Source organism: Megascapheus bottae, chromosome 1 (assembly GCF_031878675.1).
Source record: "Megascapheus bottae isolate mThoBot1 chromosome 1, mThoBot2.hap1, whole genome shotgun sequence".
Classification (NCBI taxonomy): domain Eukaryota; kingdom Metazoa; phylum Chordata; class Mammalia; order Rodentia; family Geomyidae; genus Megascapheus; species Megascapheus bottae.
In genome coordinates this window covers 29,687,759-29,713,023 of record NC_143509.1, presented here as the reverse complement: position 1 = coordinate 29,713,023, position 25,265 = coordinate 29,687,759, and the positions used below count along the sequence as shown (strand labels likewise).

The window sequence follows — 25,265 nt, the reverse complement described above, 5'->3', positions numbered from 1 at the left end:
GGTAGAGCGCTTGCCTAGCATGCACGAGGCCCTGGGTTCAATTCCTCAGGACCACATACACAGAAAAAGCCTGCTGAGGCTCAAGCGGTAGAGCTCTCTCGCCTTGAACCTTGAGAAAGCCCAAGGACACTGCTCAGGCCCTGAGCTCAGGACTGGCAAAAAGAAATTTAAAAAAATATATAAGAAAAAGGCAGCTGGGCACAGTGGCTCACGCCTGTCAGCCTAGCTACTCAGGGCTGAGATCTGAGGATCACAGTTCAAAGCCAGCCCGGGATGGGAAAGTCTACAAGACGTTTTATCTCCAATTAAATACTAAAAAGCCAGAAGTAGAGATGTTGCTCAGGTAGTACAATGCCAGCCTTAAGGAAAAGCCAAGTGAAGTTCAAGCCCTAGATTCAACACACACACACACACACACACACACACACACACACACACGTCCAAAGAAGAACTGGAAGAAAAAAGAAATGTCACCAAACATCAAATGAAAAGACAAAAACAAAACAAGATTTATTTTTCTCAAGTATTCCAACACACAAGAAACTTTTACAGGGGCCAGGAATTTAGCCTAGTGGTAGAGTGCTTGCCTAGCATGCATGAAGACCCGGGTTCGATTCCTTGGTACCACATACATAGAAAAAAGCCGGAAGTGGTGCTGAGGCTCAAGTGGTAGAGCTCTAGCCTTGAGAAAGTCCAAGGACAGTGCTCAGGCCCTCAGCTCAAGCCCAGGACTGGCAAAAAAAAAAAAAAAACTTTCACAAGCCAGGCGCTGATGGCGCATGCTTGTAATCCTAGCTGCTCAGGAGGCTGAGGATAACGGTTCAAAGCCAGCCCAGGCCAAAAAGTCTGTGAGACTCTTATCTCCAATAAACTACTCAGAAAAAGGAAGAAGTTGTGCTGTGACTCAAGTGATGGAGCACAAGGATCAGAAACAGCACTCGGGCCTTGAATACAAGCACCCCTGACCAACAAAAAAAATTTAAAAAAAATAGATGTCAGGCAATGACTCCAGTGACAGTGAGCGGTGAGCACTGGATGGTCAGGAAAGATGTCTTGAAGAAGCTGAGACCATGGAGAAGAAGCTGGCTTTGAGAAGGGCTGGGGCAAGTACACAGGGGAGGAAGGCTCAGCATGTGCAAAGGCCCCGGGGCTGAGCCATACCTAGAGCTGACGAGGATGTGCAAGATGGAAATGTGCGAGGAAAGAGCAAAGGAGAGAAGGGAAGAAGTGGGGGGCGGGCAAGGTGCATGGCGAGCTCCAGGAGTTGTCACAGCCTCCCATCAAAAAAAAAAAATCCTCAGCCCACAGCGGGGTTGCAAACAAACAAGGCTGCATTTTCCTGGAAAGAGCTGCCTGCTTGCCACTTCCTGGATTGGGGAGTCCCCTGGCCTGGGAAAAGCAGCTAAATTTAAAGGCGTGCTAACTGGGGCACACGGAGATGGAGAAGGGGACGCCCTCTGGCTCCCTGAGGGCTTAGCTTCCATCAAACCACCCCCCACCCCCGTGCCCTCCAGGATCAGAAAGCTTCCTCTGCCCCGGGCTCCCTTCTGAAATCCCAGCCATTCAAGATCTGAGGATCACCTGGCTAGAGGAGAAGACTGGGGCAGTGGGTCACATACACACACACACACACACACACACACACACACACACACACACACACACACACACTACGCTCTGTGGCAAATGTAGAGAGGGCCAGCCATCACCACCAGGGCCACCTGACTGGGCACACAGAGAAGCACTTTCCACCCGAAGACATCCAGGCAGGCCTCCTCCTGGGCCAGGTCTGGAGCCACCCCCTTGGTGGTTGTTTTCTGATATTTTTTTTCTTTTCTCCTGGTGTGCTTTTTTGAGCCACAGCACCATTTCTGACTTTTTGGAGGTACGTGGTTCCGAGGAATGGAACCCAGGTCTTCGTGCATGCTAGCCTAGCACTCTACCATTGGGCCAAACTCCCACCCCTCCTGCTGTACTTTGATTTGAACCCAGGACCCTGCACTTGCAAGAGAAAGCGCTGTCCTCTTGAGCCAGGCCCTCAGCCCTTTCTTTCCCTTTCCTGTGTGTTTCTTTGTTTTCCCCAAGTCAGGTCTCACTCTTTCGCCTGGTACCAAAAATATTGAGGGTCTTCCGATTCCCAGAGTCCCAGCACGACTCCAGGCCTGAAAAGGATCAAACTACAAGAATGGTTCCCTCGCCCCCCTGGAGGGCCCAGGGTGAGGCTGTTACCCTCCATTCTGCAGGCACTGGGGAGCGGGTGTGGAAGGATCTAGAATGGGCTGCAGTCCCACCCCGTCTCTCCAGTTCAGAGCCAGGGGTCCAGGGGTGCGAGGTGGCCAGCCTGCCATGCGGCTCGGGCTGCGTCGTGTCCCCTCGTCCCACCTGGCCCGCGTCCACAAGTCCAGCCATGGGGGAAGGACGGCGCAGGGGGAGCAGCGCGCGCCCCAGGCCTGGGCCTCGAACTTGCAGCCTGGGCGCTCTCCCGGTCGAGCCGCAGCTCCAGTTCCAGCTCTTCGCCGGCTCGCTGGAGGTGAGAGTCTCAGGGACTTGGCGGCCTGCGCTGGCTCGGAGCCGCCATGCTCCCATCCCCGGGTCCCCGTGGCCGGGACCGCGGGTGGGACCCACGAGGGCCCACATTTTTGAACTTGCGTGCTTGGGTGTCGAACCCCACCGCCTGATCTCTGCAGCAGGAAGCAAGAGGGGAGGGGGACAGGGATGGCGGGAGGGGGCTCCCTCCCCCCCTCTCTCCCCCGCTCCTTGTTCACCTCCCGGGATGGGCGGCTCACTCCCACTCTGACCCCGCATGCGTGCGCGCCCCCGGCCCTGTTTCCCAGCTGGGGCGACAAGCGGCACCCCAGATCCGCCATCCGTGTGGCGGACGCCCAGGCCCCCGCCCGGGCTGCGGGAGGCGCGGGGCCCGCGGGGGCGGAGGCGGGGCTGGCGGCGGGCGCGCGCACGGAGCTCGCCGCAGTGCGGCCGGCGCTAGGACCGGGTTTGGGGGTGCTCCCGGGGCGGCCGCGCCGGCCTCTCCCCGTCTGCCGCTATCCCCCCCACCCCCAAAATGAGGAAACGGAGCAACTTGCTCCGAGTTGCGCTGCCCCCGCCGCCTCGGGGTGCGCAGCCGGGTCGCGGGGTCCCTCCTGGGGGCAGGCGCGGGGCGCAGCCCGGGGGCGCGCCCTGAGCAGGTAAGCGCGCCGGCAGGGATGGGATGGAGGACCCCCCATGCACCCGGGTATGGACTCCGGAAGGGGGGAGCCCCAAGACGTGCGCAAGAGGGCCGGGTGCGTGCGCGCGGGAGGGGAACGCGCCTGGGGTTGGGGGCGGCAGGACGGGCGCGCGCGATCGCGGGGTGCGGGGCGGGGGGAGCATTTTTCTGGGTGCGGCGCGCCCGGCTCGGAGCCCTGGGAGGGGGCGGGCGCAGCCCGGGGGTCGCCGCGCGCCCGGGTGGGGTCCCCGCATCTGTGCCCAGGTGTGCCGCGTGGGTCCGTGTGCGTGGCGCGGGCGGGGGCGGGCGCCGAGCGCGCGCGCACACGTGTGGACGCCGCGCACCTGTCCCCAGGTGGCCGCGGGGACTGTCTGGGCTTCCTGCGGGTGCTGCGTGGACCATACCCGTGGGGGGAACCTCGAAACTCACCCCCCAGTCTCCACCGCCCAGACCCCCAGCGCCAGGGACAGGCGGCCAGCCGGGCCCCCACCCCGGCAGCAATGAAGGACTCGGGGTGTCTGTCCCCGGCCCTGGTTGGGTAATGGGAAGGGATCCAGGCTCTTGGGGTGCCACCTTCGGGGTCACCCCCCCCCCCGGCCACCCCAGGGGCAGATTCCAGGGAAGGACTGACTCATCGGTGGCCCTGCCCCTCTGTCTCTGCCCTGGGAACAGAAAAAGAGGAAGAGGCCAGGCCCAGTGACGCTTCACTCTTCACACACGCTGCCTAGGCTGTGTGGCCTCAGCCACTCCGTGTCTTCCCTGTGCCTCAGTTTCCCTTCGGGGTAATGGCGGAGGGGGGGGAACACGGTGGCTGGCATTTTTAAAGCTGACACTTTAGAGACGGTTCTTCCCGGGGTACAGATGATTCCTCCATAGGAGCTGCGGGAGCCAGCCCCTGGGTCCCCCCACACCCCACGGCTTGGAGGGGGCGGGGGCTCTCGGCCCCCTGACTGGGCTGGGCTGGAATGAGCTGGATTCTAGACTAACGGTGTCCTCTCCAGGTGAGCCCTCGTTTGCGTCCAGCCTGGCGCCCCTGCCCACCACAATCAGGATGCCAACGGTGAGTAGCCGCAGCGTGGGTGCATCCTACCCTGGCCCCGCCTCACCCCGGTCCCCACGGACCCCCGACCTGACCCACGCTGGAAGTCAGCCGAGCTCCCAGGGCCCGGGCAGCTCGGCTGCTCACTGACCTGAAGTCGCCCTTGTCCCTGCACCCCTTCCTGTCCCCGGCCCGCCCCCTGGCTTCCGCACTGCCTCCAGTTCTCCTGTCCTTCCCCAGTGTCCCCTCTCCCCCAGTGCTCTCCCCACTTCTCCCCTGATGCCCCCCTCCCCAGAGGCGCTGGGCCCCGGGCACCCAGTGTATCACCAAGTGTGAGCACACGCGGCCCAAGCCCGGGGAGCTGGCCTTCCACAAGGGCGACGTGGTCACCATCCTGGAGGCCTGCGAGGTGAGCCAGGCTGAGGGGCGCCTGTGGGGTGCAGGGAGGGAGGAGATATGGGGTCCTCGGCCAGGCCCAGCTTCCACCGGCCCACTCTGCCCTTCCCCCTGCCGGACAGAGCAAGAGCTGGTACCGAGCTAAGCACCATGCCAGCGGGCAGGAGGGGCTGCTGGCGGCCGGGGCGCTGCGGGAGCGCGAGGCCCTCTCGGCGGACCCCAAGCTCAGCCTCATGCCGTGAGTGATGGCTGCCCCCCCGTGGGGGGTCGTGTCCCCCCATCCAGGCCCACGCAGCCCCTCCTGTCCCTCCCCCACGCACACCCCGGCAGGTGGTTCCACGGGAAGATCTCCGGCCAGGAGGCCGTGCAGCAGCTGCAGCCGCCCGAGGACGGGCTGTTCCTGGTGCGGGAGTCGGCGCGCCACCCCGGGGACTACGTGCTGTGCGTGAGCTTCGCCCGCGACGTCATCCACTACCGCGTGCTGCACCGCGACGGCCACCTCACCATCGACGAGGCCGTGTGCTTCTGCAACCTCATGGACATGGTGGAGGTGGCCTGGCGGGGACGCGGGGAGGGGCGGGGGGGGGCAGAGCGGCATCCGCGGTGAGCAGTGGCCTGAGCCATCCCTCTGGGGACCTCCAGACACTCCCAGTTGACAGCAATCCCAAGTCCGCCCAGTCCTCCCCACAGCTTCCTGCGTCCTTCCTGTTTCCATAGAAACCAGCCCACCCCGGCAGGGTCACCACCGGAAGGGAACAGGGTTAGGGAGACCAAGGGGGGGAAGTGGTCCCTGAGCTTGGATCGGGACTCCTGCCTGTGCTACAGCATTACAGCAAGGACAAGGGACCCATCTGCACGAAGCTCGTCAAGCCCAAGAGGAAGCAGGGCACCAAGTCGGCCGAGGAGGAGCTGGCTAAGGGTAGAGTCTGACCCGCCCCCAGCCCTGGCCAGGCCCCGCCCCCAACCTGCCCTGTCCCTGGCCCGGCCACGCCCCCAGCCTGCCCCGTGCCTGGCCCGGCCACGCCCCTAGCCCGCCTCCTCCCTGGCCCGGCCACGCCCCCAGCCAACCCCGGCCACACCCCTTACCTCTGTCCTGTCAGCTCAGTCCGTGACCACGCCCCCACCCCGCCTCGAATCTGCCCCCATCCATGGCCCCGCCCCAGACACGCCACCATTCTCAGCCCCGCCCACCCCCAGCTCAACTATGTGCCTGGCCAAAGTGCTCGTCTCGCCGCCAGCCACGCCCAGCTCAGCTGTCCCTAGCCACGCCCTAGTCCCACCCAGACCACGCCCCTCCCTTGCCTAGCCCCGCCCCTGCCCGGCCCCTCCCCCATCCGGCCCTGCTCCATCCCAGGCCCAGCCTCCCAGGTTTGAGCCCAGCTTGGCTCCTTGGCTGGCCCTATGTAGGGGACACACAGGGAGTTCAGGATAGCCGTGGTCCAGGATGCCCACACCTCGCTCGTCCACCCCCCACTCCCATAAACACCAGAGTCCGAAAATATGGATGGGGATCCTCCACCCACTTCCTTCTCGCACTTTCCTTCCAAGGCCAAGTTCCCAATGCGTGAGGAAAGTTCCAGAATCCCTCACCTTCTCAGGCCCAAGCCTGTCCAGCCCAGCCTAGCCCAGCCCCTCCGTGGTCCCCAGACACCGTTCTTTTGTAAAAGTACACACGTGTCATTCCGTCCTCCGCACTCTTGGGTGTCAGTAGGGAGACCAGCCGGGAACCTTCCAGGGCCTTCCCCCTCGGTCCAGGCTGGTCCCAGAAGCCTTTCGTCCACATACTGTCTCATACATATGGGGGGGAGGCCTTTGGGGTAATCACCTGATCATTCACCTGGTGCCTCCTAGTGGGAGGAACTGGGGCGCAGGTCCCCCTCACTGGATCCCCACTCTCCCTGCAGCTGGCTGGCTACTGGACCTGCAGCACCTCACGCTGGGAGCGCAGATTGGAGAAGGCGAGTTTGGAGGTGAGGTGTCAGAGCTTCCTCCCAGGGGTGGGTCAGAGGACCAGCATGTGCCTTCCCCGAGCCTCAGTTTCCCTCTCTGTTACGAAGGCTCAGATGGGCCACCCCACATTTGGGGTCCCTCTCCTTGGAAAACTGGTACCTGACATCTAGAAGGCTTCAGGCTTGAGTTCAAGGGTCAGCCGGTTTTGTCAACAAGCAGAGTGGAGTGCTTTTCTGGTTATGTGGTTGGTCCCTGTCACAACCACAGGCAGTATGGGTATGGCCCTGGGAGATTGGGATTTGTTTTGTTTTGTTTTTGTTTGTTTGTGTCAGTCGTGGGGCTTAAACTCTGGGCCTGGGCCCTGTCCCTGAGCTCTTCAGCTCAAGGCTAGCACTCTACCCCTTGAGCCACAGTGCTACTTCAGGTTTTCTGGTGATTAATTGGAGATGAGAGTCTCATGGACTAAAGGATAGTTTCCAGGCCTTATGTTCAAGCCTCATGACTGACAAAAGAGAAAAGAAAAGCTTTAGTTAATTTGGAGTTTAAACTCAGGGGCTCTTTGTTTTTTCTTTTTTTTCATTTTTTAATAACTTCCTTTTTATTTTGTGCTGGTTCTAGGGCTTAAACTTAGGGTCTGGGTACTGTCCCTTAGCTTTTTCTCTCTAGGTTGGTACTCTGCCACTTGAGCCACAGCTCCACTTCGGACTTTTTTCTGTTAACTGGAGATAAGAGCTTCCTGGAGTTTCCTTTCTGGGCTGGCTTTGAACTGGGATTCTCAGATCTCAGCCTCCTGAGTAGCTAGTGGCCTGTGCCACTAGCACTAAACTCTGAACACTGGCTCAGAACTCAGGGGTTCTTGTTTGCTAGGCAGATATCCTACCCCTAATTTAGTTCTTCTCTTGAACTGGGTTTTATTTCCTGGCTACTCTGGGCCACCATCCTCCCTCCCTCACTTCTATGTAGCTGGGTGGCAGGCATACCACAGCATGCTCCACTTTACACTAGTTGTACATTAGGTTGCCTTCCAACTACAGTCTTCCCCATTTCATCCTGCCAAGTAGATGGGATTACAGGGGAGTGCCAACTCCACTGGGTTTTTGGTTTGTTTTTTTTTGGGGGGGGGAGTCATGTTGAGACAAGGTCTCACTAGCTTAAGACTCTGAATCCTTCTTTCTCCTCCAGCTGAGTGCTAAGATCATAAATTTGCACTACCACACCCACTCGGGCTCCTTAAAGCTTTTTTTTTTTTTAATGGCATAGGTATTTGAATTCCAAATAAAGATCCGGTAACATGATATAGTCTTTATCTCTTGCGGTATTGTTTTCTAGGTCTTTCTTTTTTGGGTAGGGGTGGAACCCAGGGCTGGCTCTGCAGGCAAGCCCCCACATCCAGCCACACACCCCCACCCCCTCTGGATCTTGTGAGCCAACCAAAAGCACACTAACCCTCGCGAGCTCCAGGGCTGCGGGTGGCCTGGGGCCCAGCCAGGCTGACCCGCGCAGGCATGGGTGTGAGCGGGCACGCCCGCGTGCTGACGTGCGCGCCCGCGTCCTAGCCGTCCTGCAGGGCGAGTACCTGGGGCAGAAGGTGGCGGTGAAGAACATCAAGTGTGACGTGACAGCCCAGGCCTTCCTGGACGAGACTGCCGTGATGACGTGAGTTGGGGTGCAGGGCCCAGGCTGGGGTTCCCGACGCATCCTCAACACCCCTCGCACGCACACCGCTTGCGCACCCCTCCCCAGGAAGCTGCAGCACCGGAACTTGGTGCGGCTCCTGGGAGTGATCCTTCATCAAGGGCTTTACATCGTCATGGAGCACGTGAGCAAGGTGTGCAGGGGGGGGAAGGGACGGGAGGGGGATGGGTGCGGGGGGAGGTGGTCGAACGGGGCGGGGCATCGATGGCTCAAATCCTGCCTGGGAGGGCGTGGCCAGAGGGGTATGGAGGATTGGAGCCGGGTGTGGGCGTGGTCAGATGAGGAGGGGCGGGGCATTGCGTGAGGTTGTGTCCAGAGGGGCATGGCATGGATTTGGGGCGGAGGTGTGGGCGTGGCCAAATGGGGACGGGCCTGAAGTGAATGGGCGTGGGCGTGGTCAGGTGAGGGCATGGGTGAGGCACTGTGGGCGTGGCCGGATGATAGCGTGGGTGGGGCACTGTGGGCGTGGTCAGGTGAGGGCATGGGTGGTGCACTGTGGGCGTGGTCAGGTGAGGGCATGGGTGGGGCACTGTGGGCGTGGTCAGGTGAGGGCATGGGTGGTGCACTGTGGGTGTGGTCAGGTGGGGGCATGGGTGGGGCACTGTGGGCGTGGCCGGATGATAGCGTGGGTGTGGCGCTGTGGGCGTGGCCATGTGACGGCATGGGTGGTGCACTGTGGGCGTGGTCAGGTGAGGGCATGGGTGGTGCACTGTGGGCGTGGTCAGGTGAGGGCATGGGTGTGGCGCTGTGGGCGTGGCCATGTGACAGCACGGGTGGTGCGCTGTGGGCGTGGTCTGATGGGGCGTGGGTGGGGCAGTGTAGGCGTGGCCGGGTGAGGGGCGGGGCATTTGTGTGGTGGATTGGGGCGAGGGGGATATGGACGTGGTCAGATGGGGCAGGGCAGGATTGGGGCAGTGCCTGGGAGGGGCGGGGCCAGGGGCGGACATTGTGTGGGGCAGCGTGGCTGTTCTGGAGGGGTGGGGTTTAGGGGGTAAGGCGGAGTGGCAGGGCAGTCTGGAGCCCCTCTCATTGTTCACCCCAACAGGGCAACCTGGTAAACTTCCTGCGCACCCGAGGCCGGGCCCTTGTGAACACCACGCAGCTCTTGCAGTTTTCTCTGTGAGTGGGGCTGCCAGCAGGGATGGGCTCCATGATCCAAAGGGAAACTGAGACACGGATCTGGCCTGATGGAGAGCACTGGATCCCTGTGCGCCTCCCCAGGCACGTGGCCGAGGGCATGGAGTACCTGGAGAGCAAGAAGCTGGTGCACCGGGACCTGGCCGCGCGCAACGTCCTGGTCTCCGAGGACCTGGTGGCCAAGGTCAGCGACTTTGGCCTGGCCAAGGCGGAACGGAAAGGGCTGGACTCGAGCCGGCTGCCGGTCAAGTGGACAGCGCCTGAGGCACTCAAACATGGGGTGAGTCCCCACTCCGCACTCAGAACTCTGGGAATCCCCAAAGCAAGCTTGGTGTTCCAGCTGTGCCGCGTGACCCTAGCCATGCCACTCAGCCCCTCTCAATCTCCACTACCACTCCAGGAAGCCTGAGGCCCTCTCTTCCTCAGTTTCCCCATCTCTGAAACAGGCAATGGCTCCCAGAGAAGGGAGAGACTAATGCATTCTCCCGGTGGTGGGACTCACGTGGACCAGGGCGAGGCTTAGGAAGGAGTCTCGGGAGATCAGGGAGTGGGGGTGAGCCAGGAGGGCTCTTTTTCACCCCAACCTTGGGCCCCACAGAAATTCTCCAGCAAATCAGACGTCTGGAGTTTCGGGGTGCTGCTGTGGGAGGTCTTCTCTTATGGTCGAGCTCCATATCCCAAGATGGTAAGCGGGGCTTAGAGGACGGCACCGGGTCACCTCTCAGTCCAGGCCCTGACCCACACCACACCCCTTCCATCCACAGTCCCTCAAGGAGGTGTCAGAGGCTGTGGAGAAGGGGTACCGTATGGAGCCCCCCGAGGGCTGCCCAGGCCCCGTGCATGCTCTCATGGGCAGCTGCTGGGAGGTGGAGCCCGCCCGCCGGCCGCCCTTCCGCAAAGTGGCTGAGAAGCTGGCCCGGGAGCTGCGGGGCACAGGGGCCACGGCCACAGGCACAGGCCAGGACTCTGACAGCTCTGCTGCCACCCGGAGCCAGGAGCCCTGACCCCCGCCCTGTGGTACCAAGGGGACCGAGAATGTGGAGGCCACAGGATGGGGGTGTGGGCCAGGCCAAAGCAGCGTCGGGGCCAGAGCTGCCATCCCAACCCCAGGCAGAGCGGACCTGGCCTGGGGGACTCTGGGCAGCAGCTAGGCACCAGAGACCAGGAAGTGGGCGCCACTGCCTCTATAAAGACCCATTCTGAGGACTCTGATGTTTGCGTCTCTGTGATCCCTGAGAACCCTACCAGGAGACCTCTGTGTCCCCTCTCCTGTCACCTCCCCACCCGGGCTTCCTGCCTCCCACCCCACAGGAGTCCACCCCGCCAGGGACACAGTTCCTTAAGCTGGGGACCCCTTGTGGGACCACCCTGCTCACCCCTGGAGCCCTGGCTCAGGTGGTCTAGACAAGCCCCTCAGGGGCTGTGTCTCCTCCTCCTATACTGCCTGTCCCGTGTCCTGGGCAGAGACAAGGTTCTGTCGTGGTCTGTCTCCATCTGGGGACCTCTCCCCCATCCTCCGCCTTGCACACGAGGTGGGCACCTCACTCAGTCCTCCCAGATCAGATCCAGGAGGTGAGGGATTGCGGGGGGAGCGCAGTCAACCAGCTCAGGGTGATTCCCCAGGGTGTCAGGCTGCAGGGGGGGGGAAACAAGATGAAAGGGAGCTTGACCTATATATAGGGGTCCAGGGCTAAGAAGTCCTCACTTTCTACTCCAGCCTCCCCCCTTCATCCCCAACTTAGCCTGTGGAATGAGGACACATTTCCACAGGGAGAGCCACCCACCCGACCCACCCCTTCACACACTTCACCCACCCATCATCTGTCAGTCCGTCCATCCACCCACCCTCTTTATTCCACAGACCTTAACCAACACATGCCCTGCCAGGCTCTCTTACACTGGACAACCCACAGACTCTGCTATGGTAACTTGCAGGTGACACTATCCTTGAACAAATGCTGCCAATTACCCAGGGACCTGACACCTAGCAAGAGCTTGGGGCCAGCCCCCGAGGGCCAGCCAGATGGCCTGGGTTCTGCCCTCCTGTCTACTGCTCACAGCGGCTGCTTCCACGCTAACACACCCAGCCCATGCAGCGCAACTCTCCGCATGTGACCTGGGGTCAGAGGCTATTTCTGGCACATGGGACTTTGGTGTTCAAAGCAGGAAAGTCCTGGCTGACCTGGTCATGTGGCTTTGACTGGAAAAGCCAGCCTGACTCAGGCCTCAGGAGCCTGTACCCTGACCCAGAGCCTGGCTCACCAGTGTGGGCCCAGCTGTCTGGTGCTGGGCATCAGGGCTGCCCTCCCTGCTCTGCCCTTTGTCTCTAAGCCCCCTGCCCTCCTAGCCTCACCCCCCAACCCTGAGATATTGGAGCTGCAGCAGGTTCCTGGTCTCTGGTCACTTGGAACTGAACTGGTGGTGGGTGTACATCCTGGCCCCATGCTGTGTGTTTAGATATGGCTCCACCCACCTGTGTCTGTCTCTCTGTCCTGTCTCTGTCCCTGTCTGTCCTGTTTGTCTGTCTCCATCCATGGCCTGGACCCTACCATCTTCTCCCAGCATTACTAAATCCAGGCGCCCCCCCCCCCGGAAGTGGGCCCCATCTCCATGCCTCTGCTCTCCCCCCCCCGCCCCTCTAGACTCTCTCCCTGGAAGTGCTCCCCATTCCTGCTGGCCTTGCCCTGTCCCCCACATGCACTGACCAGGCCTCTCTCATTTTGCCCACATAGCCAAGATGTCACTGTGTCCCTCATTCTAGAGCCTCCCATAGCTCCCCAATATTCTCATATGAACTTCAGATCTTATCTAAGGTTCACACCCTCACACCCTCCCTTCCATTTCTCAAACCCCCGTGGTGCCCTGCCCTGCCCTGCTCTGCCTGAGTTTTCTCACTGGGTAAATGACATGTGACATGAAAGCCAGCTCCATGACTTACTCATGCTCTGTGCACTGCTGTGAGTGCCACTGGGGATGTGCCAGCTCAATGAATGCCTAGTGAATAAATGGGGAACTCCTATTCATACATCAAGACACAGAAAAAAAAAATGCCCCTAGTATTTGCCCTGGTAGAAGGAGCTACTGGAGAACCGTCCCCAGCTTCCTTGACTCTCGGAAACTTGAAGCCAGTCTTTTTCTTGCCCCAGCTGATGAAAATAGAAACCGTGGACATTCACTGCATTGTGCTTTCTCCATCTCACTACGAGACCCTGAGACCGCACCAGCTCAGTGTCACCATTCACAGCCAGCACCAGAATGGTGGCCCTTGGTGGCTCTCAGCCCCTCCCCAGCCTACCCTCTCAGTCAGCCCTGAACAGCCTGCACCCCAAGGACAGAATGGGAGAGGAGCGGAGGCAGAGATAAGCCACAGCAGACACCAGAGGCATGTGGGTGGGACCTGGGGTGCCATCCCCTGGCTGGCAGTGCTTTCAGCTATCTTACCACAGTCTATCCTGCTGTTATCGGCCAAGTGAGGGGCTGGCTAGGTTCCTGAGTCAGGGAAATAGCTGGGAGGTGTGAGGGGATGAGGGAGGGTATCTAGGGGCGGGGAGCCCCAAGAAGCATTAGAGGAAGTGCACGACCTCCATCATAGACCACCTGTCTCACTACAGCAGGCTTCCAAGACCTCCCACTATCCAGATGTGTTCAGCAGGGAGCTGGCAGCCAGGGCACCCCTGCCCGGGCCTGTACGGAACAGGGGAAGGCGCTGCTTCTCATGAGGGGGAAGGGAGGCAGTCAGACATGGGCCTTCCCAGAGAACCAGCAGAAGAGAAACTGTCCCTCCCGAAGCACAGGAGAAGCCAGCTGGGGCCCTGATGTAACAGTAGGAGTTTGATGGCTGGGAAGGAGAAAGGGGACGTAGAGATGTGGTCAGGGTACAGGTGCTTTCTTGGGGCTGAGTGTGAGGGGGTGAAGGGAGGCAGAGAACAGGGTTGCAGAGAACTGAGGAGGGCGGGCTGGGAGTTTGGCCTAGTGGTAGAGTGCTTGCCTACCATGCACAAAGACCCGGGTTCGATTCCTCGGTACCACATACATAGAAAAAAGCCGGAAGTGGTGCTGAGGCTCAAGTGGTAGAGCTCTAGCCTTGAGAAAGTCCAAAAACAGTGCCCAAGGCCTGAGCTCAAGCCCAAGACTGGCAAAAAAAAAAAAAAAAAAACCCTGAGGGCCCCGAATTCCGAGCTGAGCTCAACTCCATGCCAGGAACCAGGAAGCAGGAAGAGTGGTGAGGATGGATGCAGGGGGAATGGAGGGCTGCATGGCATGCAGGGATTCTCACACACGGTGCCTTGTGGGAGCAGGCCTGCAGGAGCTGGGGACTGTAAAGGCGCTGTGGCTTGATTGTTTGCCTCCTCGTTCCAGAGCTGTGGCAGCCTTAGACTCCCCGAGGCACTGACTCTGCCGTTCACCCACCTTCCAGCCACACAGCTATCCCGGAGCCGTGGCTGGGCACTGGTCCCCTATGGCACCAGGCCTCCCCCACCCCCTGGGGCCAGGCCTGGGGTTCAGGTGTCCCTGGGACCCTTGGCTTCCTGTCCCCATGGCAGCTGGGCACGCCCACGGCCAAGGCCCAGAGCCCGTTTCCTGAGTCATCCACCACTGTCCACATCAGACCGTGACTCTGGGTGCTAGGACAGAGAGAGGTGGCTGTGGCTGGCAGCCAAGAGGCAGATGAGGACAAATGTTGACGTTGTCTGTGGCCCTCTGACTCCAGGCTGTGTGTGTGTCCCTGCCCGGCAAGGGCAGGGTTGACCTCTGCCCTGGTCCAGTGTGCCATGTGGCCATGTCTCCTTGGGGCTCAGCAGAACTTACGTGGGCGCCACCCGCCCAGAACAGGGCTGGGCCTGGCCCGTGATGGCCCAAAGCAGGCCGAGCAGTGTCGGAGCCAGGGCCCAGAGCCTGGATAGGAACAAAGCTGCAGGGGGGTCAGGCTCCTGCAGCCAGGTGCCCCCCTCAGGTCCCCACACTGGCCCATTCCCAGGTGTCCCTCACAACCTGCGGATCCCTGGGCCTAGAGCATCCTAAATCACTCTCCTGGGGAGCCTCTGAATCTGAATGATGAGACACACCTGGGTCTCCCTCGGCTGAGGAGTTTCATTCTGCAGGCCCCACTCAGCCCAGTGTTCTTGGATCTCAGCCAGGATGATCAGTGGCTGCGTGCAGGGACCAGGCCCCGCCCTGAGATGTCAACACCCAGCCTGGGTTTCCTGGTCCTCAAGCCTCAGCCCTAGAGGGGTGCCAGGTCCCTCCCCACCCATGTGCCTGCCCTGCTGTGCACAGCATGCCAGACACAAAGAACTTTCCCACACCACTACCACTGGGGCCACTGACCTTCCCACCCACCCAGCCATCCATTCACCCATCCACCATCCACCCACCCAGCCATCCATTCACCCACCCACCATCCACCCACCCACCCATCCATTCACCCATCCACCATCCACCCATCCATTCACCCATCCACCATCCACCCACCCACCCATCCACCCACCCATCCACCATCCACCCACCCAGCCATCCATTCACCCATCCACCATCCACCCACCCACCCATCCACCATCCACCCATCCACCCATCCATTCACCCATCCACCATCCACCCACCCACCATCCATTCACCCATCTACCATCCACCCATCCACCCACCCACCCATCCATTCACCCATCCACCATCTACCCATCCACCCACCCACCCATCCATTCACCCATCCACCATCTACCCATCCACCCATCCATTCACCCATCCACCATCTACCCACCCACCCATCCATTCACCCATCCACCATTTACCCATCCACCCATCATCTACCCACCCAACTACCCATCCACCCATCCACTCATCCACCATCCATCCATCCACCCACCTACCCATCTACCAATCCACACATTCACTCACATACTGATGCATCCATCTACCCACCCACCCACCTACCCATCCATCCAGTAATCCACCCACATACTGATGCATCCATCTATCCATCCACCCACCATCCATCCATCTACCCACCCACCAACTCATCCATCTACCCACCCACCAACCCATCCACCCATCCACTCATCCACCATCCATCTACCACCCATCCATCCATCCACCACCCATCCATCCATCCACCAATCCACCCACATACTAATGCATCCATCCATCTACCATCCATCCACCCATCCGCCCCCACACCCATCCACCCACCCATTCACCATCTACCCATCTGTCAAGCCATCCACCCATTCATGAAATGTGTCCCCAGGCACTAGGCAGAAGAGACATGGCAGCGAAGATGACAGCAGTCTACAGGGATAAAAGAGTGAGAAAAGTGTGGTGAGTGGCAAAGGGTGACAGCTGGGCAGAACCCAAATGAGGGGCAGCAAGTGACCAAAGAAGAGAGGTGGCAGTGGGTGGGGCCTGGTCACCCTGCTCCTCCCTCAGGTGCCAGGGCGGCTGGAGGACAGGTGTGGTGCTCCCTCTCCTTGCAGCCCCGCTCTCCTCTCTCAGGAGGGCCCTGCCCATGAGGCCTTGGTACTGGCCCTAACTGGACCCTCACCACAGAACCCAGGGGCCAGGCTGAGCCAGAGGAGGCTGGAAGCAGGGCAGGGTTCTCAGGTGTCTGTGGCGCAAGTTCCTAAGTCAGCACACCCCAGGATGCAACTGGGGAGTGGAAGGAAGGCCCAGTGGACTTGGGTGGGAGAAGCAACCGTGAGCTCTGGCTTGGTGATCCTGCGAGGCCCACTGGCAATCCCAGCAGGCAGGCCGTGGCTGGGTCGAGTTCCCAAGTGGAGCAGAGGTGCTGGCTGGCACCTCCCACTGGGGACAGAAGACCCAGCAGACAGAGCCACGCTGCTGGCTCTTCCGTCATGCCTGAAGCTAGTTACCAACCAGAGCTCACAGACAGCCCAGGCTGGGCTGAAGGCCCTTGCCACGGGGAAACGGGGTTTCTGGTTGGCCTGGACAGCCCGTGCAGGAGACTGAGGCCTGAGCAGGACTTAGGAATCCCAGAGCAGGGGAGGGCTATGGATGGGGGTTGAGGGGTCCAGTTCCCTTAGGCTGTCAGCAGACAGTGCCGAGGACCCAGGAGCACCAGAGTGAGCAGGGCATGTTTATTATCATGGGCAGGGCTGGCCGGGGCTCACCCTGTCCACACGGGGCCGCCCCACCCCCCGTGGAAAAGTCCATTCTCCTGAAGGGCCAGGCCACCTGGGCCCCCCTCCAGCCCCTTGGCTAGAACTTTTGGTTCTTGCTCAGCCGATTGTGTCTCCAGATGTTCTGTTTGCGCAGGAGGCGCCAGTACTCCCGGCTCTCTGGGTCCAGCTCTTCCAGGGTCTTTGGGGGGCCCACGTTCATCTGGAACAACCTAGTAGAGAAAATGTTTGCAGGGTCCCTTCTGACCCAAGGACCTTGCTCTCTGGGCTTTCCAGGCACTGCTACTGCTCAGCACTGCACAAAAGCTTCCTGGCAATCCATAGGGTCTTGAACAATCTGCCCAGTCTCCTCCCTCACTCCCAGCATTCCCTCTGCTCCAGGCCCAAGGTCCTCCATGCTGCTCCCCCAAATCCACCAGGCTCAGTCCTGCACAGGCTGCACTGGCTACCTCTGAGATCCCTTCCAGGCATGTTTCACCTCCCAGACATTCCTAACATGATTAGCTACGCCACTCACTCTGCTCTCACTCACCCTCCCGGCCTTTCCAGTGACGACCGTCTCCATTTCTACCCCATTCTTTCCTATGCTGGCTCCATGAAGGTGACATCTTCCCTTTTTAAAAAATGTACTTTTGAGTCCCTAAAGCTTAGGACAGGGCCTGAACTAGTCAGCCCAATACATGTTTCTTAAGGGGGGTGGGGGGAAGACATTCCAGGTACTTGGTATGGGTCTGAATCTGACTGTCAAGTCATCTGATAGCCGGGGGAACCACTGGGAAGGTGACCTTGACCTTCAAGGGACAGAGGAGATGTCTGGCCCCAGGAAACCACAGCTGAACGCACTCACCACTCAGGATACTCGGCATCCGGCTTCAGGACCACATCCTGACCCTCCTTGTAGATGTTGACACCCATAGCGTGTGTGGTGAGCTTGACGGGGTCTTTGCACACGTCCGGATCCTTCAGCTCCTGGCTGACCACACCTTTGGCCCCCTTGGCGCCCTTCATGACTGGGGGAAGGACAGGGGAGTCTATTCAGGCCAGCTCTCTAGGCCTCCTCAGCCCAAGCTGGAAGCTTCTTCACTTAAAGAGGGTAGCGTGAGGACTCCAAAATTAAACCCCAACACCCCAAGGAGCCAAGTCATTTCCTTTCTTATTTTCTTTTTGCTGTGTGTGTGTGTGTGTGTGTGTGCGCGCGTGCCAATACCAGGGCCTCAGATTTTTCACTCAAGGCTGGAGCTCTACTACTTGAGCCACAGCTCCACTTTCAGCTTTATGCTGGTTAACTGGAGATTTAAAAAAAAAAATTCAGGCTGGGAGTGTGACCTCGAGGTTCAGTGCTTGCCTAGCATGCACGATGACTGGAGTTCTATTCCTCAGTACCACATACATGGAAAAAGCCAGCCCGAAAGCCCAAGGGCAGTTCCCAGGACCTGAGCTCAAGCCCCAGGACTGGCAATAAATAATGTCTCACAGACCCCAGTGCCCTGACTGACCTCAAACCTCATTCCTCAGATCTCAGCTTCCTGAGTCTTGAGGATGACAGGCTTTGAGCCACCAACACCCAGTTTTCATTTCTTGTTAGTGCTAGTTTTACTTTCTCAAGAAATTCACCAGCTTGATGTGTCTTTAACAGTCTAACATTTGCCACTTCCTCCCTCCAGCGAAAGGGAGCAGGCAAGGTGGAATCCAGGTGAAAGTGAATAACATCCACGAATTAAAGGCTTTGCATTTGGATCATCTTTACAATTCTTGGTGTCGGCGGGGCTGCTTCAGTTCACACATAGCAATTTGGAGTCAGAAACCAGATAGGAATCCGAGTTCATGACCCTTGGTCACCCACATAACCCCTGGTCCACCCCCTGCCCTCGTCACGCGTGCGCCTGCGCACTGAGTGCAAGCACGCCCAAGGTAAGACAGATGCTAGAGGCCCAATCACTCAGAAGAATCCCTCTCACACTGCGCGTGCGCACACCGCAGCCGTGGCTGCCTCTACGCTTGCGCAGCAGTTCTCAGACGGCGCCTGCGCACTGCCTATTCCCCGGAAGACTCATCATGACAGTCACGGTCCCCCGTAACGCAGCTCACCCGGTTTTTTGGCATACTCCCGGATCAGCAGTTTTCTGGGAGCAGTGAGGTCTAGATGCTCCCGAGCCGCCCAACCGGCCCACGTCCGCGTAGCCCCGAAAAGACGTCCGGCCGCCATGACCTATGCAAGCTGCGGGCACGTGCACGCTTCCGGGAGACGTCAGCGGTCAGTGGGTGCTTGGGAGTTGTAGGCCCTCAAGGACTTCTGGGAATTGTAGTCCTCTGGATTTTAGGCGTTACATAGTTTATCTAACTTTTGTAGCCCTACTTAGTTCCTGTGTAAGAGTCTACTCAAAGAATATTCCATTAACCTCTTTGGCTTTCTTCAGTTGCATGTGTACACCAAATGTCACACCTTACATATTTCTAAGTAAAATGAGCGATTCTATTTGTTATTCAATGAGCAGTTCTTTAAAGCCTAAATATAAGAAAAGCAAACACTTTGATAGATTGTATTACAGACCCAGTCTAAATCTTAAATCTAACCCGATCGATCTCATTCAATCCTCACAACTAGGATTTAGGTACTATTATAATCTCCCATTTGTAACCTAGGAACTGAGCAGGGCAACGGTGGCTCACGCCTGTAATCCCAGATACTCAGCAAGCTGAGATCTGAGGATCACAGTTCACAGGAAAGTCCATGAGACGCTTATCTCCCATAAACTACTCAGAAAAAGCTAGAAGTGGTGCTGCGGTTCAGGTGGTAAAAGGAGTTCAGGGACAGCACCCCAGGCCCAGAGAGCCTCAGGACCAGCAGAAAAATAAGTAAATAAATAAATAAATGAGGAACTGAGGCCTAAAGAGATAAAATAAAAATCCACCCTGTAGCTGGAGCATACCATAGTGTGTCGTCCTGCTATGAGCCAAACCGAAAATCCATTTTTAACAAGGTTCCTCCCACAAGTTTATGGTGTTCCCAAACCCCAAAGACTATCTGTCTCTGTCTCTGTCTCTGTCTCTCTGTCTCTGTCTCTGTCTCTCTCTCTGTCTCTCTCTCTCTCTCTCTCTTTTTAATTTTCTCTCTTTTTTAATGTGTCCCTTATGAATAGCCTTACTATTTTTTTTTTCAATACGTAGGTCAATCCAGGCTACCTCTGCGGTAATGGAAGCCTGGGATTCGAACCCGGGTTCCCAGACCAACTGGACTCCTAGCGCCGCCCTGTCTACCCGACGAGGCAATTTAGGCTTCAAGAACTACATTTCCCAGTGGGCGCCGCGCCGATGCGCATGCGCCGTGGGTCGACGCGCAGTGGCGACAGCTGAGCGGGGGCGGCGGGGATCCGGGAGCACCCGGCGTCCGCTGGATGAGCTGCGGGGCTATGCAGGACCTGGCCCGTCTGCGCGGGGGTCTCGAGGGCCGCGCGAAGCGGAGACGACCTCAGTTTGAGAAGTGAGCGTCTCTCTCGGGGCCGCGCGGTGGGGTCTGGGGCCGGCGCTGGGCGTGGGGCCGATTTGGGGGTGACCTGGGCGGCTGGGCGCGGGGTCCGCGGGCTGGGGCTGTAGACCGAGAGGCCGCGTCCCCCTCCTGGGTCCGGGTCGCGGGGCAGCACGAGTCGAGCGCAGCGGTCAGGAGGGTTCGGGGCGACCGGGCTCCGGGACCGCCGCGCGCGTCCTCCCCGCTGCCCGCAGCGTGCGGGGCCGGTGGAAGGGGGACCCTGGCGTCCCCACAGGGTGCAGGGAGTGCGGCCCCCGAGTCTACCTGCTGCAGGACCGTCCCTGGCCGAGAACCCCCCGCCTCCATCCTCTCTTTCAGCCGTATGAAGACGCCAGGGACCCCCCCATGGAGTTCCTAGCCACCCCGCAGCCTTCCTCGGGGCCTCCAGCCATGGATTTGGGGGGATCCAGGGACTCCCTCGTGCCCTCTGAGTCTGGAGGCCCAGGCCTGAGCCCTATGGAACTGGACAAGTCGGGCGTTCAGGATCTGGTGGAGCGGTTGGAAAATCTGCCTGGCAACCTAGTGGGCCTAGCCCAGGATGGAGCTCCCTGCCCTCTGCACATTGCCACTGGACATGGCTTGGCCTCCCAGGACAAGGAGGACGACCATGGGCTCTTGTCGGCTGAGGCTGGCCGAGAGGACCTGCTGGACCTCCTGCAGTGTGAGGCCGGCTCCTCTTCCCAGCCTGCTCCCCACCTGCTGCAGCCTCCAGGGGATCCCAGTGGGAAAGCTGGTCCCCCAGAGTGGACAGAACAAGAGGACAGCAGAAGCTCAAGCAGTTCCCCAGAGCTCTGGCCCGAGACAACACCTCTGGTCACCCCCAAAGAACTGCCTGCTGCCAGTGCTCAGGTAGTATCCGGGCATTTCTCCATCAGGTTCCTGGTTGCTGCTGAAGAGGAGGGAGCTAAGTCCTACCTTTCTTTCTCTCTCTTCTTCCAGAGCCCTGAGACCCTGGCCTCATGCCCTGCTCTCCAAGACGGTGAGTATCCTAAGTTGGCACAAAGTTTGCCAATAATGGTAAGATCTAGTCTGGGTACCAGTGGCTCACACCTATCATTCTAGCTACTCCAGAAGTTGAGATCTGAGGATTGTGGTTTGAAGCCAGCCTGGTCAAGAAAGTTCCATGGCACTCTTGTTTTTGTTTTGCCAGTCCTGGGGCTTGAATTCAGGACTTGGGCACTGTCCCTGAGCTTTCCCAAGGCTAGCACTCAACCACTTAAGCCACAGCACCACTTCCAGCTTTTTGTGTGTATGTGGTACTGAGGAATAGAACCCAGGACTTCACGTTTGCTTTTACCACTAGGTCACACTCCCAGCCCCACTCTTGTTTTTGTTTTCCAGTTGTGGGGCTTGAACTCTGGACCTGAGTGTTGTCTTTGAGCTCTTCAGCTCAAGGCAAGTGCTCTATCACTTTGAACCACAGAGCTACTTCCTATTTTCTGGTGGTTGATTGGAGATAAGATTCTCAAGGACTTTCTGCTGGCCTGACCCTTGATCCTCAGATCTCAGCCTCCTGAGTCGCTAGGATGACAGGCGTGAGCCACCAGCGCCCTGACCTAGACATTCTTATCTCCAAAGAATCACCAGAAAACCAGAAGTGCACCTATGGCTCTAAATAGTTGAGCTCTAGCCTTGGGGGGGGAGCCGGGCGCAGGAAGCTCAGGGACAGCACCCAGGCTCTGAGTTCAAGCCCCATGACCAGCCAAAAAAAGATGTGGTCTAGAAGCCCCCTGGGGTGGTTTTCAGAAGTCAGGAAAAGGCCAAGGAGCGACTGAGCACCCATGTTGAGCCGCAGCAAGCACTGGGTAGCAGAGCAGTTATGCCCCACTGGCAGCACTTGGCTTTGGATGAGAAGTTGGCACATGACCATCTGCTGACCGAGTCCAGCCTTGGTCTGTTCTGGTGGCTCTCATGCTTTTGACATTATTGGGGTTTGAACTTGAGGCTTCACATCGTCTGGGCAGGTGCTCTACCACTGAGCCACACCTCTCCTTTGGCCTTGGCATCTTTGTGGCTGACATGTGGCTCTGGACCCGCACAGTGGACGTTTACCAGTGGGGGCTCTGTCTAGGAATGGGGGGGGGACAGGAGGGGCTGGCTCAAGACTTAACTGCCCTCTGGACCTGAGAGAACCCAGCCCCATGGATGGTTCTGGAACAGTGGGCAGAACCCCAGGATTGGCAGGACTGACCGTGGCTTCCAAGGCTGACCCTCCCCCCACTGCCCCAGCTCCGGGGCCCTGTGACCACGAGGACCTCATGGACGGCGTCATCTTCGATGCCAAATACTTGGGGTCCACGCAGCTCCTGTCGGATCGGAACCCGCCCCCGAGCATGCGCATGGCGCAGGCGCAGGAGGCCGTGGACCGGGTCAAGGTGAGGGGGCGGGTGCAGGTGGGGAGCCCAGCGCGCTGCGCGGTGCAGTGTCGAGGCCTCCACGTCCATGCCTCCTGGCAGGCCCCGGATGGAGAAAGCCAGCCCATGACAGAGGTGGACCTGTTCGTCTCCACCAAGAGGGTCAAGGTCCTCACCGCCGACTCCCAGGTACCGGGCGGCGCGGGGAGGGCGGCAGGGCGCCGAGGCCCGGCCGGGAGGCCCCCGCCCACCGCGCGTCTCTCCAGGAGGCCATGATGGACCACGCACTACAGACCATCTCCTACATCGCTGACATCGGCCCTGTGCTGGTTCTCATGGTGCGGCGGCGGCTGGCCCGGAGGTCCGGGGCCCAGGACCAGGACTGCCGCCTGTACAAGATGATCTGCCATGTGTTCCACTCTGAGGACGTGAGCAGCCTCCGTCATGGCGGGGGGGGGGGGGGGGGGGGGTTTCCTGGTCTGGTCCCTGCTACTTCCCAACCTTCTGGGTACATCCGAGTCCTGACAGCCACTCTAAGCCCCCTGCAGTCAGGGCTGAGGGATAGGTACTGCTCCGCTGGAGGACTGTGTAACCTTACTGAAGAAGTAGACACCCCAGCTGGGGCTTTGAAGTATGTGTAGGAGTCGGTTCCCAAGTCTTTACCCTTGAATGCCTGGGCTTACCAGTGTTCGCCTGGCACAGACACAGCTTTGGTTAATGATAGGTAAAGCCCCACACCGGGGCCTCTGATTAGGTCTCCCAATAAACTGTAGACAGCTCCCCCAAAAGACTGCAGCGCAGGAAGCTGAAGATCTTAGCCCAGGTCGGGCCAGAGGATGTTGTGGACCTGAAGGGCGGTGGGTGGCACGGCCCAGGACCCGCCACGCCTCCCGCAGGCCCAGCTCATTGCTCAGGCCATTGGCCAGGCCTTCGCCGTGGCCTACAGCCAGTTCCTGAAGGAAAGCGGCATTGACCCCAGCCAAGTGGGCACGCGGCCAAGCCAGGGCGGCCCCGGCCACCTGCACAACGGGGACCTGGACCATTTCTCCAACAGCGAGAACTGTAGGGAGGTGAGGGACCGCCCGCCCTCCCTGCTCTGCCCCCCCTCCCCCCCCCCCACGCTGCCCGAGCACTGAGCCTCCCCGCCCGATCCCGTCCTGCCAGGTGTGCATCGAGAAGCTCCGCGGCGAGGGCCTGGGCGTGGCCCTGGTGGAGTCCGGCTGGGGCTCCCTGCTGCCCACCGCGGTCATCGCCAACCTGATGCACGGGGGCCCCGCGGAGCGCTCGGGCGCCCTCAGCATCGGGGACCGCCTCACCGCCGTCAACGGGGCCAGCCTGGTGGGGCTGCCCCTGGCCGCCTGCCAGGCCGCCGTGCGCGTGAGTGGAGTGGCGGGAGGGGGACGCGGGGGCCCCCCCGCACGCACCCGCGCCGGCCAACCAGCCCCTCCGCCGTCCCCAGGAGCTGAGGCCGCACACGTCGGTGCGGCTCAGCATCGTGCACTGCCCGCCCGTCACCACGGCCATCATCCGGCGGCCGCACTCGCGCGAGCAGCTCGGCTTCTGCGTGGAAGACGGCGTCGTGAGCGCCCGGGAGGCCCGGGGAGCGGGGCGGCGCCGCCCGCCCGCCTCGACCGGGCCCTGAGCCCCGCGCTCTCGTCCTCCTCCCCAGATCTGCAGCCTCCTGCGCGGGGGCATCGCCGAGCGCGGCGGCGTGCGCGTGGGCCACCGCATCATCGAGATCAACGGGCAGAGCGTGGTGGCCACGCCGCACGAGCGCATCATCCAGCTGCTCACCGAGGCCCACAACGAGGTCCCCGCCGCGCCGCCACGCCCACGGGGCTGGACGGCTGTCCCGGCCCCGCCCTGCATCCTAACCCCCGCCCTCCTGTCCCGGCCCTGCCCTGTGCCCTAACCCCGCTCTCCAGCTCTGGCCCCGCCCTCCTGTCCCGGCCCTGCCCTGTATCCTAGCCCCGCCCCCCAGCTCCGGCCCCGCCCTCCTGCCCTGTATCCTAGCCCCGCCCCCAGCTCCGGCCCCGCCCTCCTGCCCTGTATCCTAGCCCCGCCCCCCAGCTCCGGCCCCGCCCTCCTGTCCCTGCCCTGTGCCCTAACCCCGCTCTTCAGCTCTGGCCCCGCCCTCCTGCCCTGTATCCTAGCCCCGCCCCCCAGCTCCGGCCCCGCCCTCCTGTCCCTGCCCTGTGCCCTAACCCCGCTCTCCAGCTCTGGCCCCGCTCTCCTGCCCTGTATCCTAACCCCGCCCCCCAGCTCCGGCCCCGCCCTCCTGTCCCGGCCCTGCCCTGTGCCCTAACACCCCCCCCTCCTCCCCCCCTCCAGCTCCGGCCCCGCCCTCCTGCCCTGTGCCCTAACCCCGCCCCCCAGCTCTGGCCCCGCCCTCCTGCCCTGTATCCTAACCCCGCTCTCCAGCTCCGGCCCCGCCCGTCCACCCCTTGCCTCTGCCTTCCACTTTCTGTCAGTTCTGATTCAGCCTTCCCCATCCGGGACCCACTCCCCTCCCCCTCCCTTCTTGACCTCACCCCACACCCCACTCCTGACCTCAGCTTCCTCCACAGGTGCACATCAAGACGATGCCCGCAGCCACCTACCGACTGCTCACAGGCCAGGAGCAACCTGTCTACCTGTGATGACCCTGCCACCCACCCCCACCACAGTGCCTTAGTCCCCACTGGCTACAGCCCTCTCTCAGCCAGCAGGGACCCCAACAGATTCTCCACGCTGTATTATTTTTTAATATAAAAAAATTAAAAGTTTTCTGGGCACAGAGGCTCACATCTGTCATCCTAGCTAGTCAGGAGACTGAGATCTCAGTTCAAAACCA

General features: G+C 60.2%; 3 protein-coding genes across 3 annotated transcripts; 2 read left to right on the top strand and 1 right to left on the bottom strand.

Moving 5' to 3' along the window:
* Positions 1-2,986: 2,986 nt before the first annotated feature.
* Positions 2,987-10,621, top strand: Matk (megakaryocyte-associated tyrosine kinase). The gene is made up of 13 exons (XM_090341547.1): positions 2,987-3,185; positions 4,207-4,265; positions 4,540-4,653; positions 4,763-4,878; positions 4,971-5,190; positions 5,466-5,559; positions 6,545-6,610; positions 8,147-8,246; positions 8,334-8,418; positions 9,331-9,404; positions 9,507-9,702; positions 10,021-10,107; positions 10,187-10,621. Exons 2-13 carry the CDS (start codon positions 4,257-4,259, stop codon positions 10,424-10,426), a joined length of 1,401 nt encoding a protein of 466 aa, XP_090197673.1. The 5' UTR covers positions 2,987-3,185; positions 4,207-4,256; the 3' UTR covers positions 10,427-10,621.
* A 5,868-nt stretch (positions 10,622-16,489) lies between these two features.
* Positions 16,490-18,794, bottom strand: Mrpl54 (mitochondrial ribosomal protein L54). The gene is made up of 3 exons (XM_090329604.1): positions 18,641-18,794; positions 17,400-17,562; positions 16,490-16,764 (listed from the first exon to the last, which is right to left on the bottom strand). The coding sequence occupies exons 1-3, from the start codon at positions 18,756-18,758 to the stop codon at positions 16,632-16,634; spliced, it is 414 nt and encodes a 137-aa protein (XP_090185730.1). The 5' UTR covers positions 18,759-18,794; the 3' UTR covers positions 16,490-16,631.
* Positions 18,795-19,912: 1,118 nt separating this feature from the next.
* On the top strand, positions 19,913-25,169 carry Apba3 (amyloid beta precursor protein binding family A member 3). The gene is made up of 11 exons (XM_090341521.1): positions 19,913-20,033; positions 20,397-20,927; positions 21,018-21,057; positions 22,308-22,453; positions 22,535-22,621; positions 22,699-22,860; positions 23,329-23,502; positions 23,597-23,809; positions 23,892-24,011; positions 24,102-24,242; positions 25,000-25,169. Exons 2-11 carry the CDS (start codon positions 20,424-20,426, stop codon positions 25,069-25,071), a joined length of 1,659 nt encoding a protein of 552 aa, XP_090197647.1. The 5' UTR covers positions 19,913-20,033; positions 20,397-20,423; the 3' UTR covers positions 25,072-25,169.
* The last annotated feature ends 96 nt before the right edge of the window (positions 25,170-25,265 follow it).

What these genes read in the sequence shown, in the direction of transcription:
- Mrpl54 (XM_090329604.1), bottom strand. Translation starts at nt 18,758, where the DNA reads ATGGCGGCCGGACGTCTTTTCGGGGCTACGCGGACGTGGGCCGGTTGG. An exon ending in GGAGTATGCCAAAAAACCGG is followed by an intron (nt 17,563 to 18,640) that starts GTGAGCTGCGTT and finishes TCCTTCCCCCAG; the next exon opens with TCATGAAGGGCGCCAAGGGG. An exon ending in GATGCCGAGTATCCTGAGTG is followed by an intron (nt 16,765 to 17,399) that starts GTGAGTGCGTTC and finishes TTTCTCTACTAG; the next exon opens with GTTGTTCCAGATGAACGTGG.
- Apba3 (XM_090341521.1), top strand. Translation starts at nt 20,424, where the DNA reads ATGGAGTTCCTAGCCACCCCGCAGCCTTCCTCGGGGCCTCCAGCCATG. An exon ending in ATGCCCTGCTCTCCAAGACG is followed by an intron (nt 21,058 to 22,307) that starts GTGAGTATCCTA and finishes CCACTGCCCCAG; the next exon opens with CTCCGGGGCCCTGTGACCAC. An exon ending in TCTGCGTGGAAGACGGCGTC is followed by an intron (nt 24,012 to 24,101) that starts GTGAGCGCCCGG and finishes CCTCCTCCCCAG; the next exon opens with ATCTGCAGCCTCCTGCGCGG.
- Matk (XM_090341547.1), top strand. An exon ending in CCCAAGCTCAGCCTCATGCC is followed by an intron (nt 4,879 to 4,970) that starts GTGAGTGATGGC and finishes ACACCCCGGCAG; the next exon opens with GTGGTTCCACGGGAAGATCT. An exon ending in GAGCTCCATATCCCAAGATG is followed by an intron (nt 10,108 to 10,186) that starts GTAAGCGGGGCT and finishes TTCCATCCACAG; the next exon opens with TCCCTCAAGGAGGTGTCAGA.